This window comes from Microcaecilia unicolor, chromosome 3 (assembly GCF_901765095.1).
Source record: "Microcaecilia unicolor chromosome 3, aMicUni1.1, whole genome shotgun sequence".
In the NCBI taxonomy this organism is placed as follows: Eukaryota; Metazoa; Chordata; class Amphibia; order Gymnophiona; family Siphonopidae; genus Microcaecilia; species Microcaecilia unicolor.
Window position 1 is genome coordinate 128,679,407 of NC_044033.1, and position 12,212 is coordinate 128,691,618.

Here is a 12,212-nt window from a genome sequence, read left to right on the forward strand (position 1 = left end):
CTTCCATCTGTCTCTCTCCCCCTCCTTCTATCCAGTGTCTCTCTAGCTCTCTACCCTTTTCTGTTCAGTGTCCCTTCTCTATCCACATCCTTCTAGTCTCTCCATCTCCCCCTTTCTCTCCCCATCCTTCCATCGTGTCTTTCTTTCCCCATCCTTCCATCTGTTTTCCCTCTCTCTCTCCCCATCCTTCCATCCGTCTACCCCCTCTCTCCCGATTCTTCCTTGTCATCAGCAGCAGATGAATCCATTACGAATGGGTTGTGTCCACCTACCAGCAGGGGGAGATAGAGAACACTGAAAACCATAGTGCCTCTAGGACGGCTAGCTCCATCTGCTTCTCAGTATTTCTCTATCTCCCAGCAGGGTTGGATGCAGCTTGTTCAGCTCCTTGAAGATTCTGCCTGGGGTGGCTCTTGTGCTTTTGCCAGTTGTAGCAGGGGTGTTGTGGCTAAGTGGAGCCCACTTTAAAGGCACATAGGTTGGCTCTTTCCCTGCCTTACCCTTCCCCCTGTGTGGTTGCAGGCATATAGGTTCGCCCTTTCCCTGCCTTTCCCACCCTCTTCTGCCTCCGAAGTGCCTCTGTAGCTGTTTGCCTCCAACTTTTCTCACAGCGTTTTAAAAAAACGCGCTTTTCAGCACTGCCATTTCTGAGGCTTTTCTTGACTGTGCAGCGTGACCGGAGCTCATGAACTCAGTCCTTTGAGGTAAGAGCAGTACTCAGCTCCTCCGGGGAGGGCCCGCGGACGGTGTTCCGATCGGGGTGATTTTGGTGCGAAGCTGCCATTTTGAATTTTATTCCGCCATTTTTCGGCGATGGCTGCTCAGGGAGTTAAGCGCTGTTCCCGTTGTGGCAAGCGCAGATCAGCAGCGGGGCTCTGTAAAACGTGCTGTTTAGACGGTAAAGCCAGTACGAGTATGGCGAGCGATGATTCTTCCCGCTCAATGGTGCTGGCAGCGGGCGCCATCTTGGAAGCGCCGCATGGCTCGACCCCCGCGGTTGCGGAGGAGTCTGAGAGAAGAGGGGCGCCTCGGGCAGAGGCTACCAGAGGAGCTCCGTTCCCCGTGGCTCCTAATTCGGAGACGGGAGGTCAGGGTGAGTTTTTCTCCCCTGAGTTTGTGCTTATTTTACATAAAGCCTTCATGCTGAAAAGAGCTCTGCCGCAGGTGTCTGACACTGCGTTGCTACCTGGTTCCCCTCCTACTGATGATGGCCCGGGGCTGATGCCAGACGTGGATGCCCTTGAGCGTTGGATGCACGCTAAGCATAGACAGGTAACTTCCCCATGGGAGAGTGGCGCTCCCCCCTTTTGCCCCCCATGGTTGGGCTGTGGGGACTCTGAGGGACCTGGCAGGCCTTCGTGGTCTGAAGAGCCAGAGGAAGGAGCCGGTTTGCCACTGGATATGGATGATCCCACTGCAGTTCGGATTTTCCACCGCAATGAGCTTCCAGCACTTATCTCTGATGCCTTACAGGCCCTCTCTATTGATGACCCTGTTCAAGGCGAGGCCTCCTCTGGCAATCCGAGGATGACGAGTACTAAAAAGCCTGCTCGTGCCTTTCCTTTGCATGACTCCATCCAAGAGCTTATTTCTGCTCAATGGGCTGACCCGGAGTGGTCCTTGAAAGTGGCCAGGGCGATGGGGCATCTTTACCCTCTGAGTGAGGAGCAGTTCGCCCATTTTGGGATGCCTAAAGTGGATGCATTAGTCATGGCGGTGACAAAAAAGACCATCCTCCCAGTAGAGGGAGGGGTCGCCCTGAAGGACATTCAGAACCGGCGGCTGGAATCAGCGCTAAACGGTCCTTTCAGATTCGGGCCTAGCCTTAAGGGCGTCTGTTTGCAGTTCTTCTGCTGCTCGAGCCTGCCTCTCTTGGAACAGCCCATGGATGGTGCGGAGTCCCTCGCTGAGGTTGCACCGTGCATGGAGTCGGCCTTGTCATTTTTAGCTGACGCCCTCTATGATGTGGTCAGAGCTTCGGCTAAACAGATGTCTGTGGCGGTGTCCGCCCGCAGCCTTCTATGGCTACGGTATTGGGCGGCTGACATGGCCTCTAAGAAAAGGCTGGTGAAGTTGCCCTTTCAGGGCCTTCTGTTATTTGGAGAGGAGTTGGAGAAGATTGTTAAAGACCTGGGGGATGCTAAACCCCAGCGGTTACCTGAGGATAGGCCGCGGCCTTCTTCCAAGGGTCAAGTGGTTCCCTCCTCCTCCAGACCTCGCTTCCGTGAAGCTAGAAGGTATCGCCGGGGCGCTCTGCTGGGTTTACTCAATGTGCCCGCTTTCAGGAGAGGAACTCCTTTCGCTCGGACAAACTCTCCGCAGCGGCAGGCTCAAGGCCAGGAGTTCAGGGCCGTCCTCCACAATGATGGGACGCCGGTCCACTCCTCCACTACAGCTATAGGAGGACACCTTTCCCTTTTTCTCGAGGAGTGGACCAAGATTACCTCAGATCAGTGGGTCCTGGACCTGATCAGAGAAGGTTACAGATTGGAATTCGGTGCCTCGGTGAGAGACGTGATTGTGGAGTCCTGAAGCAGAACTGCCGTCAAACGGGCGGCGGTAGAGGAGACCTTACAAGTCTTGTTGCACCTTGGAGTGGTGTTCCCTGTGCCTCCCGCCGAACACGACTGCGGTCGTTACTCCATTTATTTTGTGGTGTCGCGAAAAGGCGGGTCTTTTCGGCCCATTCTCGACTTAAAGAAAGTCAAAGAGTCACTAAGAGTGTGGCATTTTCACATGGAAACCCTGCGCTCCGTCATTGCGGCGGTACAGTCAGGAGAATTCCTCACGTCTCTGGATCTAAAAGAAGCTTACTTGCACATTCCTATATAGTCCCCGCACCAACGGTTCCTCCGGTTTGTGGTGTTGGGAAATCATTTCCAGTTTCGGGCCTCGCCACAGCTTCCCGAACCTTTTCCAAGTTAATGGTGGTAGTAGCTGCCTTTCTCAGGCGAGAGGGTATCTGGGTTCTCCCGTACCTCGACGAGTGGCTCATCAGAGCGGACTCTGCAAAAGAGAGTCGTCATGTAACAGCCAGAGTGGTCTCAGTACTTCAGTCTCTGGGCTGGGTCGTCAATATAGCCAAAAGTCACCTGACCCCCCTCAATCTCTAGAATATTTGGGGGTCCGGTTCAACACAGCCTCGGGGTTTGTCTTTCTACCTGACCAAAGGTGGTGCAAGCTTCAGAATCAGGTCCGTCTGCTCCTGAGGATGCCTCGGCCACGAGCTTGGGACATTGTCCAGCTGTTGGGGTCGATGACGGCCACCTTGGAAGTGGTGCCATGGGCGAGAGCGCACATGAGACCTCTGCAGATTGCCCTGCTTCAACGATGGTCTCCTATGTCCCAGGATTATCAGTGCAGACTCAGTTGGCTCCCTGCGGCCCGACTCAGTATGGAGTGGTGGCTCTCAGACAGCATGCTGCGGCGAGGAATGCCGCTAGCGCTTCCCGATTGGTGCCTGGTGGTAACGGATGCCAGCCTGAAGGGCTGGGGAGCACATTGCCAGGGAAGCTATGCCCAGGGTCTATGGACACCCGAGGAAACGGGGTGGTCCATCAGTTGCTTAGAACTGAGAGTGATATTCCAGGCTCTTCTGGCCTTTCACATGACTCTGGAGGGACTGGCTGTCAGAGTTCTGTCGGACAACACGACAGCAGTGGCCTACATAAATCGACAAGGTGGCACTCAGTGTCAAGCACTGACCGCAGAGGCCGCTCAGATATGCCATTGGGCCGAGCTACATTTGCAGCTTCTGTCAGCAGCTCACATAGCAGGTCAGAGCAACGTGCAAGCCGACTTTCTAAGCAGGTATCAAATCGACCCTGCGGAGTGGGAACTGGCAGACGAAGTGTTCCTTCAGATCTGTTACAAATGGGGAATGCCCGTAGCGGATCTTATGGCCTCAAGCACAAATGCCAAAGTCCCGTCCTTTTTCAGCAGATGGAGAGATCCTCGCTCGGCGGGGTTGGATGCCTTGGCTCAACCCTGGCTTCCGGGCCTCCTTTATGTGTACCCTCCTTGGCCCTTAATAGGGCGATTCCTCCTGCAAATTCGGCTGCATCAAGGAGTGGTGATCCTCATTGCCCCAGATTGGTCCAGGCGGCCGTGGTATGCGGACCTCCGGCGGATGCTGGTGGAGGCTCCCCTTCCTTTGCCTCTGGTACCGAACCTGTTGTCATAGGGCCCGGTGACCAAGGAGGACGCCTGCAGCTTTGGTCTTACGGCATGGCTATTGAGAGGCCGCAATTGAGAGACAAGGGCTATTCTAACAAGGTCATCTCCACTCTCTTGCAGGCCCGCAAGCGTTCCACTCTGTTGCCTATGCTCGGATCTGGCACCACTTTGAGGCTTGGTGTGTTTCTAAAGCGATCACACCCATGCGGGCTTCTGTCTCGCCGATACTTGACTTTTTGCAGGATGGTATACAAAAAGGCTTGGCCTGTAATTCCCTGCGTGTTCAAGTGGCAGCCTTGGCATGTTTTCGGGGGAAAGTCTCTGGCCTCTCCTTAGCTGTGCATCCGGACATTGCACGGTTTCTTAGAGGGGTGCTCTGGCCTCCCGTGCGGGCCCCTTGTCCGGCTTGGAACCTGGGGCTAGTATTAAAGGCTCTTCAGTGTTCGCCCTTCGAGCCGCTTAGGCGAGCTTCGGAGAAGGATGTGACTCTAAAGACCAGTCTTTTTGGTGGCCATTACATCGGCGAGACGGGTGTCTGAGCTCTAGGCGCTGTCCTGTTGAGACCCATTTCTGCAATTCTCAGAGTCCGGAGTAATGGTACAAACTGTGCCTTCCTTTCTGCCTAAGGTGGTTTCAGCGTTTTACCTAAACCAGCCTATTTATCTGCCCTCCTTTACTAGGGAGGAGTTTCCGGAATCTTTTGGGCAGTTGCACCTTCTGGATGTACGCAGGGCTCTGTTGCAGTATCTGCAGATGTCTAATGCTTTCAGGAACCTCTGATCACCTTTTTTGTATTATTGTCGGGTCCTCGCAGAGAGTCTCCAGTGTCTAAAGCCACTATAGCCCGTTGGCTTAAGGAGGCCATTTTTTCTGCATATCTGCTATCTGGCCGGCCTCCGCCTGACGCCTTTAAGGCACATTCCACAAGAGCGATTTCTTCCTCTTGGGCTGAGACGGGAGCACTCTCTCTTCAAGAGATATGTAGTGCAGCTACTTGGGCTTTCTAAGCTCTCTTTTGCCCGTCATTACAGGCTGGATGTGGCTGCCAGGAGGGATGCGCTTTTTGGAGCACAAGTGCTTGCGCGTGGTGTGGCTTGTTCCCGCCCTATTTAGGGATTGCTTTGACACATCCCATTCGTAATAGATTCGTCTGCTGCTGATGACAAGGAAGGGGAAATTAGGTTCTTACCTTGGTAATTTTCATTCCTTTAGTCACAGCAGATGAATCCATGATCCCTCCCTGACTGACTGTTTAGTGTTCAGTTTTTCCTGCAGACATGTTCCTTCAGGATTTCTGTTCTACTACAGGAGGTTGAGTTCGTCCCTCCTTTGTGTTATTGCTCCTGTTCTGGGGCGTTCGTTCGCTGTGAGGAAAGTTCATGTTATGCTACTTTGTGGTTTAGCACTGCTTTGGAAGCTTGAAAATACTGAGAGGCAGATGGAGCTAGCCGTCCTAGAGGCACTATAGTTTTCAGTGTTCTCTCTCTTCCCCTGCTGGTAGGTGGACACAACCCATTTGTAATGGATTCATCTGCTGTGACTAAAGGAAAGAAAATTACCAAGGTGTAAGAACCTAATTTTCCCTTTCCATCCAGGTCCGCCCACCCAACACAGACCTGCCAAGTCTCCCATGAAACACGCAGTGCCAGCTCCCATTTCCGGCCACTGCTGCTTCTCCTGTTGAGCAGCAGCGCCTGCTACAAAAACAAAAAGAGCTAATTAAACATCAAAAATGTTTTTAAAAAGCAAGCGCGGCACCGTAGGCAGCCATCAGGCATTGACTGTCGGCTCTGCAGCCGCTCCTCTCGCCTCTCACGTCGCTGCCCCTTGAGCAGGACTCCAGACAAGCGCAGCGACGTGAGAGGCGAGAGGAGCGGCTGCAGAGCCGACAGTCAATGCCTGATGGCTGCCTACGGTGCTGCGCTTGCTTTTTAAAAACATTTTTGATGTTTAATTAGCTCTTTTTGTTTTTGTAGCAGGCGCTGCTGCTCAACAGGAGAAGCAGCAGTGGCCGGAAATGGGAGCTGGCACTGCGTGTTTCGCCGGAGACTTGGCAGGTCTGTGTTGGGTGGGCGGGCCTGGAGGGAAAGTAGCTGGGCCTGGCCCCGTCCAGGCCCACCCGTGGCTACGCCCCTGCCTGATAGTTAAAACAAGTTGCACTGGCCTTAGTTTCAAGAGCATGTTCAGAGTATCACTATTCTTGATTACCTTCAAAGAAGCAAAGTGAAAGCTATGAATTAATTTTGTTCTAAATTTTTCACTAATCTCTTTTGTATTTCAGGACGTTATCTTTTAAATTCAGAACAAAGTGACTTTATAATTTCTTGTGTTATAACCTTTCAGGATCTTATGGTTGGTGATGAGGCAAGTGAGTTGCGTTCGATGCTGGAGGTGAACTATCCGATGGAAAATGGGATAGTCCGGAACTGGGATGATATGAAGCATCTGTGGGACTACACGTTTGGCCCAGATAAACTTAATGTTGACACCAGAAACTGTAAGATATTACTGACAGAGCCACCGATGAACCCAACAAAAAACAGAGAAAAGATTGTAGAGGTATGTTTTCTGAATTTTGGAGACTTCTTTTGGTTTATTATAGCTATTTTAATCTGTAATAAATGTACTCTTAATTTTTAGGGTGGAAGTTATATTAGTGCAGAGTTGTGCGAAATAAAACTACTGTTAATTGATACATTATGTGCACAGGGTGTTAATGTTCAATTTTTAATTCCATTTCCTATGTTGAAATAAACCCTATTAAGATTTTGTTCTGCACCAACCTCACTCCCTTCCCTACCACCACAGCTATGTTTGACCCATTCATCTAATTTCTTTCAAATTTCTGCCACAAATTGAACTGAGGATGAGAGATGTTACATATCATGGGGTATAAAATACAAAAAACAATTGTATACAAGCACTGCCAGACAAATTACCTATAATGGAGAAAAGATCTCGGATGCCCGAAACAGGTCATGACTGCAAGAAAATGGTTTTACTATTCTGTTGGCACATCTTCAACCACTGGCCTAAAAACTCCTTGAATTTTTTAAAACTTATTTTTTTTGCTGATTTTCTCATTTAAGGGTATAGCCCAATACAAGACTTGATAGTCAAAAAACATAGCACATTGGCACTTATCTTAACCAGGTATCCTGACGGGGCCATGATTTCACTTGTAAAAGCTTCTTCAGGGGTCCGTGCCACTTACAGATTTCAAGCTCTGTGAAAAACCACAAATTGAAAACATGCAGGTTTTTGCTGAACTTAACATTTTAATGTCTTGTGGAAGAACACTCACAAACTTCTATTCTTGCTTAAAAATGGCATCCATGACGTAAGATGCCATACCAGCCGTTTAAATGCCAGTTGCAGCATTTCATCACTTCCTTACCAATCGTGGGCCATTGATGCCCCAACACTTTGCATCCCTGTTTTTCCTATAGGGAAATTTCTGTTCAGTTAATTTCAGGGGCATCAGTTTACATTAATGTCGCCTATCATTCTTAAAGCTGTCTTGTGATAGGTTGACATTTTGAGCATTTTTATAGTGGTTCTGCCGTTGGTTAGTTCTTGTGGTTACTTGCTGATTCTATTCCTTGCTTCCAATAGGGGAAAACTTTAAATATACTTTTTTTTTTTTTAATAGATATTTAGAGAGCAAACATTGTCACAGTCGTGCAAATTTCTGTACCAAAGATGGAAAAGTAGACATGAAATGTTTATTCTTTTTCTGTTAATCTCTGCAACATGACATTTTTTTTTTCTCCACTACAGGCAATGGTAGTGTTGACCTGTTGATATCATTGAATATATTGTGTAGTTTTCTACAATTAAGACTCTGTTTCAAAGGAGTTCTGCTTTCCAGCTGTATAGAAATGCAGCATGGAATGGACCTTCTCCATTGCTGTTTGTTACAGATTGAATCACAATGACTTTTCTTTTAAATAAATAACTTTCATTTGGAAGTCTGATTTACTTTGACTTGGTTAGTCAAAGACTTGCTTTCATATTTCTAATGGTCTACAACTTGTAATTTTTATTTGGAGTTCTTGATTTCTCCATGCACACAGACCTTTGATAGATAGGAAGAAATACTGATTGTTTTTTCCCTTCGAAATCCATAATACAGTCTGAGTACTGCTCACTCAAGCAAGCCCATTCACTTTAAATGGACTGTCGGCATTGCCACACGGCACCCACCAATGCGGCTTTGTAAACAGGGTGTTTAGCTTTCTAAAGCTATTCAATGTTTCAGTTTTACGTGTTTCCACTGGGAAGGTATTCCAGAGCTTAGGACCCACAACTTGAAAAGTCACTAAGCTAACAGATCGAAAACTTGGGATATCAAGCAAAGCATTTATTCTCGGACCTTAAAGAACGAGTAGGCCTGTACCTTGCCAGAACTGATGCCAGCCAAGGGGAACCTGCATTACTCAGTGCTTTAACAATCAAGGTGAGTATCTTAAATTCAATCCTATACACACTGGAAGATAAATAGTCCTTAAGGTTTACTAACCCGATAATCTTGCATGTTACAAGATGCTCTGTAAAGTTTCTTTGAAGCAGGAAAAATGCTACCTATGCTGTTTTATCTGGGCACAAAGCATTGCATTTCTTTATTGCATTTTGTATGTTACTGCAAACATGCTTGCCTTGTTCATAATACAGGACCTTAACTAAAATATTCCTAAATAGAGTTTCTCTTAAGGCCTGCTGCCGTAATAAATTTTACCTTCTGTAAGGTTTGTTTTTAACTTTTTTATGCTGACAACATGCTGCTGCTTGTTCTGGTGACAAAAAATTGATACTATTGTCTTAGTTAATGATTACATCAACAGAGTAAATTGCTGGAACAAAAATTCATGAGTTAAGCCTGAATCCTAGTAAAACTAAATTATTATGGCTAGGTTGCTTTTACAACTCAATTAAGTTACCTCGATTAAGACCTTTCACTACCTGCTGAAAAATCTTCTAAGGTAGTTTTTTTATCCTGGATACAACGCTTTCCTTTGAACCTCAGGTTAATTCATTTGTTGGTAAGACTTTTTTCAAATTACTTCAGCTTGGCAACATTCATTCACTGTTCCTAGAATAGAAGTGCTGTATTAGATTAGGTAAAAATCAGTAGAGGGCGTACTCATGACTACAGGAATATGTTCTGCTGCTCACTTTTCTTTTCATTTTTATTCTCATCTTTCTCTTGATTTTTCATCCCCATTCATATTTGCCCAGAAAAATTCTACCCCATCTCCTATTTGTCTTTGCATATGGAGAGAAAGAGATAGGGGGAGGGGTATAGGCTTGACTCTATATGTGTGTGTGCACACATTGCATGTACAACACCTGCAAAGGCTGATCAAATGTGTTATCTCCTAAACATCGTAAGAAAATTGTAGCGCTTTTTTTTACTTTTAAGCAACATCCAAGTATTCATCACAAATAATGAAAATCTGTTCACATATATTACTCGGATCTCCTGGAGTACTCCTGAGTTATCATTTAACATAGATTTATTGTATTTCACAGAACATGACAAAACTGAAACATTAAATATATTCGTTAATTTGTACAGCGCTGCGTAACCCTAGTAGCGCTCTAGAAATGTTAAGTAGTAGTAAATACCAGTACTGTGATCAGAAGATGGGCAGAAATTTATTCTAATTTTCCCCCGTTTGCATATATGTCATACTGAATAATTTCTGATCTTTATGCAAAATGTAATATTAGACAAACGGAACCTGAGTAAACTAATAAGTGTTTTCTTTTTTATTATATAACATAATTTAAGGCAGAAGTAACTGCCCTCTTAGAACTTTTTCTGTTAATTTATTGTACTTTGGGTTCCTATCCCTTGGTCTGATCACAGCAGGCTAGTATTCACACTAAATTGGAAAGAAACTGTTTAGAATTGTACGGCACTGAGACGACCTTCAGTCATATTATACCAGGGGTAAGATTGACATTGTGAAGTTCTGCTCTGCTGTCATCGATAGTCAATGGCTCCCCCTGGCTGGTTCAAAGGATTTCATGTCCAGGTGGGACAATCTATGCAAGTTTATCCTTTGTTACAGCACCATTAAATATCAAGGCTAGACCATCGTATAAGTTGTCGCCATGATTTAATCAAGATACTCTTTTGAAGCAGAAGTGCTGGAGACTTGAGGGAAAATGACTTAAAGCTCACACAGATTAGAGTAGATTACTTAAAGCTCACACAGAGTAGATGACTGTGGAGGAGAGCTTTCAGAGACTATCAAAACGCTATAAAGGAAGCAAAAACTACTATTGCTGATTCATGGGTGGTGTCTCCTTGAACACTAGAAAGCTTTTCAATCTGATTGGTTGTCTTTTCATTATCAGAGATCTGTTGGCTGCTATTGAAGTAGTTCCTTCTGCAGATCAGCTTGCCACTTACTTGTAGCAGAAAATCTTGAAGATCAGATGTAGTGTATCTAACCCGCAAGAGTATCATGAGGAGCAATATGATGATTGGTTATCTTTTCAGTTGCCCACATCTGATAGTGTTTTTATTAAAATATCCTTCCTCGCAGTTCTCCTTGGATGCTTGCATGAATTATCTACTACAAGCTGCTGCTAGCCTTTTTATCAATCTCCTTACAACGAACATCTCTTCTGTGTTATCACATGGTCTATTTCCCTGAGGGGAATGGTTCTATTATGCTGACTCCCATCCTGAAAAACTTGCTGGCTTCAAGATGTGATATCACTAATTACAGACCAGTTGCATCCATCCCCTTATTGACAAAGTAATGGAAGGTTTAGTTGGGCATCAACTCGTTGAATGTCTTTCCACTTTCATTTCACAGTTCGCAATCAGGTTTCAGACCATGTTAAAGTACTGAAATGGTTTTAACCATTCTTGTGGCAAAATTGAGGAAAGAAATTAGCTTAGAGGGAAGGGTTCTAATGTTAGTTTGATATGTTGAGTGCATTTGATATAGTCGACCATGTTGTACTACCATTTGCTAGGTCACTTTGGAACCTGTGGTGATGTTCTTAAGTAGTTCCAGGGTTTCCTAATGACGATGCCCTGCTAGGTAAGTGTCTAGTTCTATCTAACCCCCCTGGACTCCTGACTATGGTGTGCCTCATGGTTCTCCTCTGTCTCATTTTATTTAATGTCATGATGACATGATTGGGTAATCTATTGGAGGCACAAGGGTCCCATTCCTTTATGGAGATGATTTCACAATTTACTTTCTTTTTACACAGAACTTTTAAGAAATTCTGTTAGAGGTTAAATCAGGCTTTAGACCTGATGGATTCTTGGGCATCTGAATTAAAACTAAAATTGAAGAGGGACAAAACAAAATTCTCGGTCTTCGCTGTACCCCTTTAGACAGTTTTACAGTCAACCACACTGTTTATCTACTGGAGTCTGCACTAAGAGTTCTGGGAGTGGTTGGTCATTGCCTAACTTTTGAGCCACAAGCATCCACTGTTGTATCCAAATCCTTTAAAACTTTATGGCAACGGAGGAGAATTAGATTGTTGTTCCCTACTGTTATCTTCAGATTCCTAGTGCAGACACTAATTTTGTAACAATTTGACTATTGCAATGCAATCTATACTTGTTGCAGGGAACTGCTGTTAGAAAAAAAAAAAACAACCTCCAAAACACCACGATTTGTGTTTTGAGAGGGCATCACCGCTGCTGCCTAAGCTGCACTGGCTCCCAATACAATCAAGCATCGCTTTTAAACTTTGTGCAGTTATCTACCAAATATTTCATGGTATTGCCCCTGAGTATATGTTTTCTTGTTGATCTTCCACCACGTAATGCCTTTTCTCTTCAAGAGATCTGTCGTGCGGCTACCTGGGCTTCTCAGCTCTCTTTTGTGCGGCATTACAGGCTGGATGTGGCAGTGCGGGAGGATGCGCATTTTGGAGCGCAAGTGCTTGCTCACGGAGTTGCCTGTTCCCACCCTATTTAGGGAGTGCTTTGGTACATCCCATCAGTTAATGGATTCATCTGCCGTTGATGACAAGGAAGGGAAAATTAGGTTCTT

General features: G+C 46.0%; 1 protein-coding gene across 1 annotated transcript in view; it reads left to right on the top strand.

The window, feature by feature from the left end:
* The window catches only part of ACTR2 (actin related protein 2), an 89,258-nt gene that overhangs the window by 20,544 nt on the left and 56,502 nt on the right, over nucleotides 1-12,212 (top strand). Inside the window, 1 exon segment of the mRNA XM_030196363.1 lies at nucleotides 6,520-6,735. Within this exon segment, the coding sequence (XP_030052223.1) occupies nucleotides 6,520-6,735 (216 nt within the window).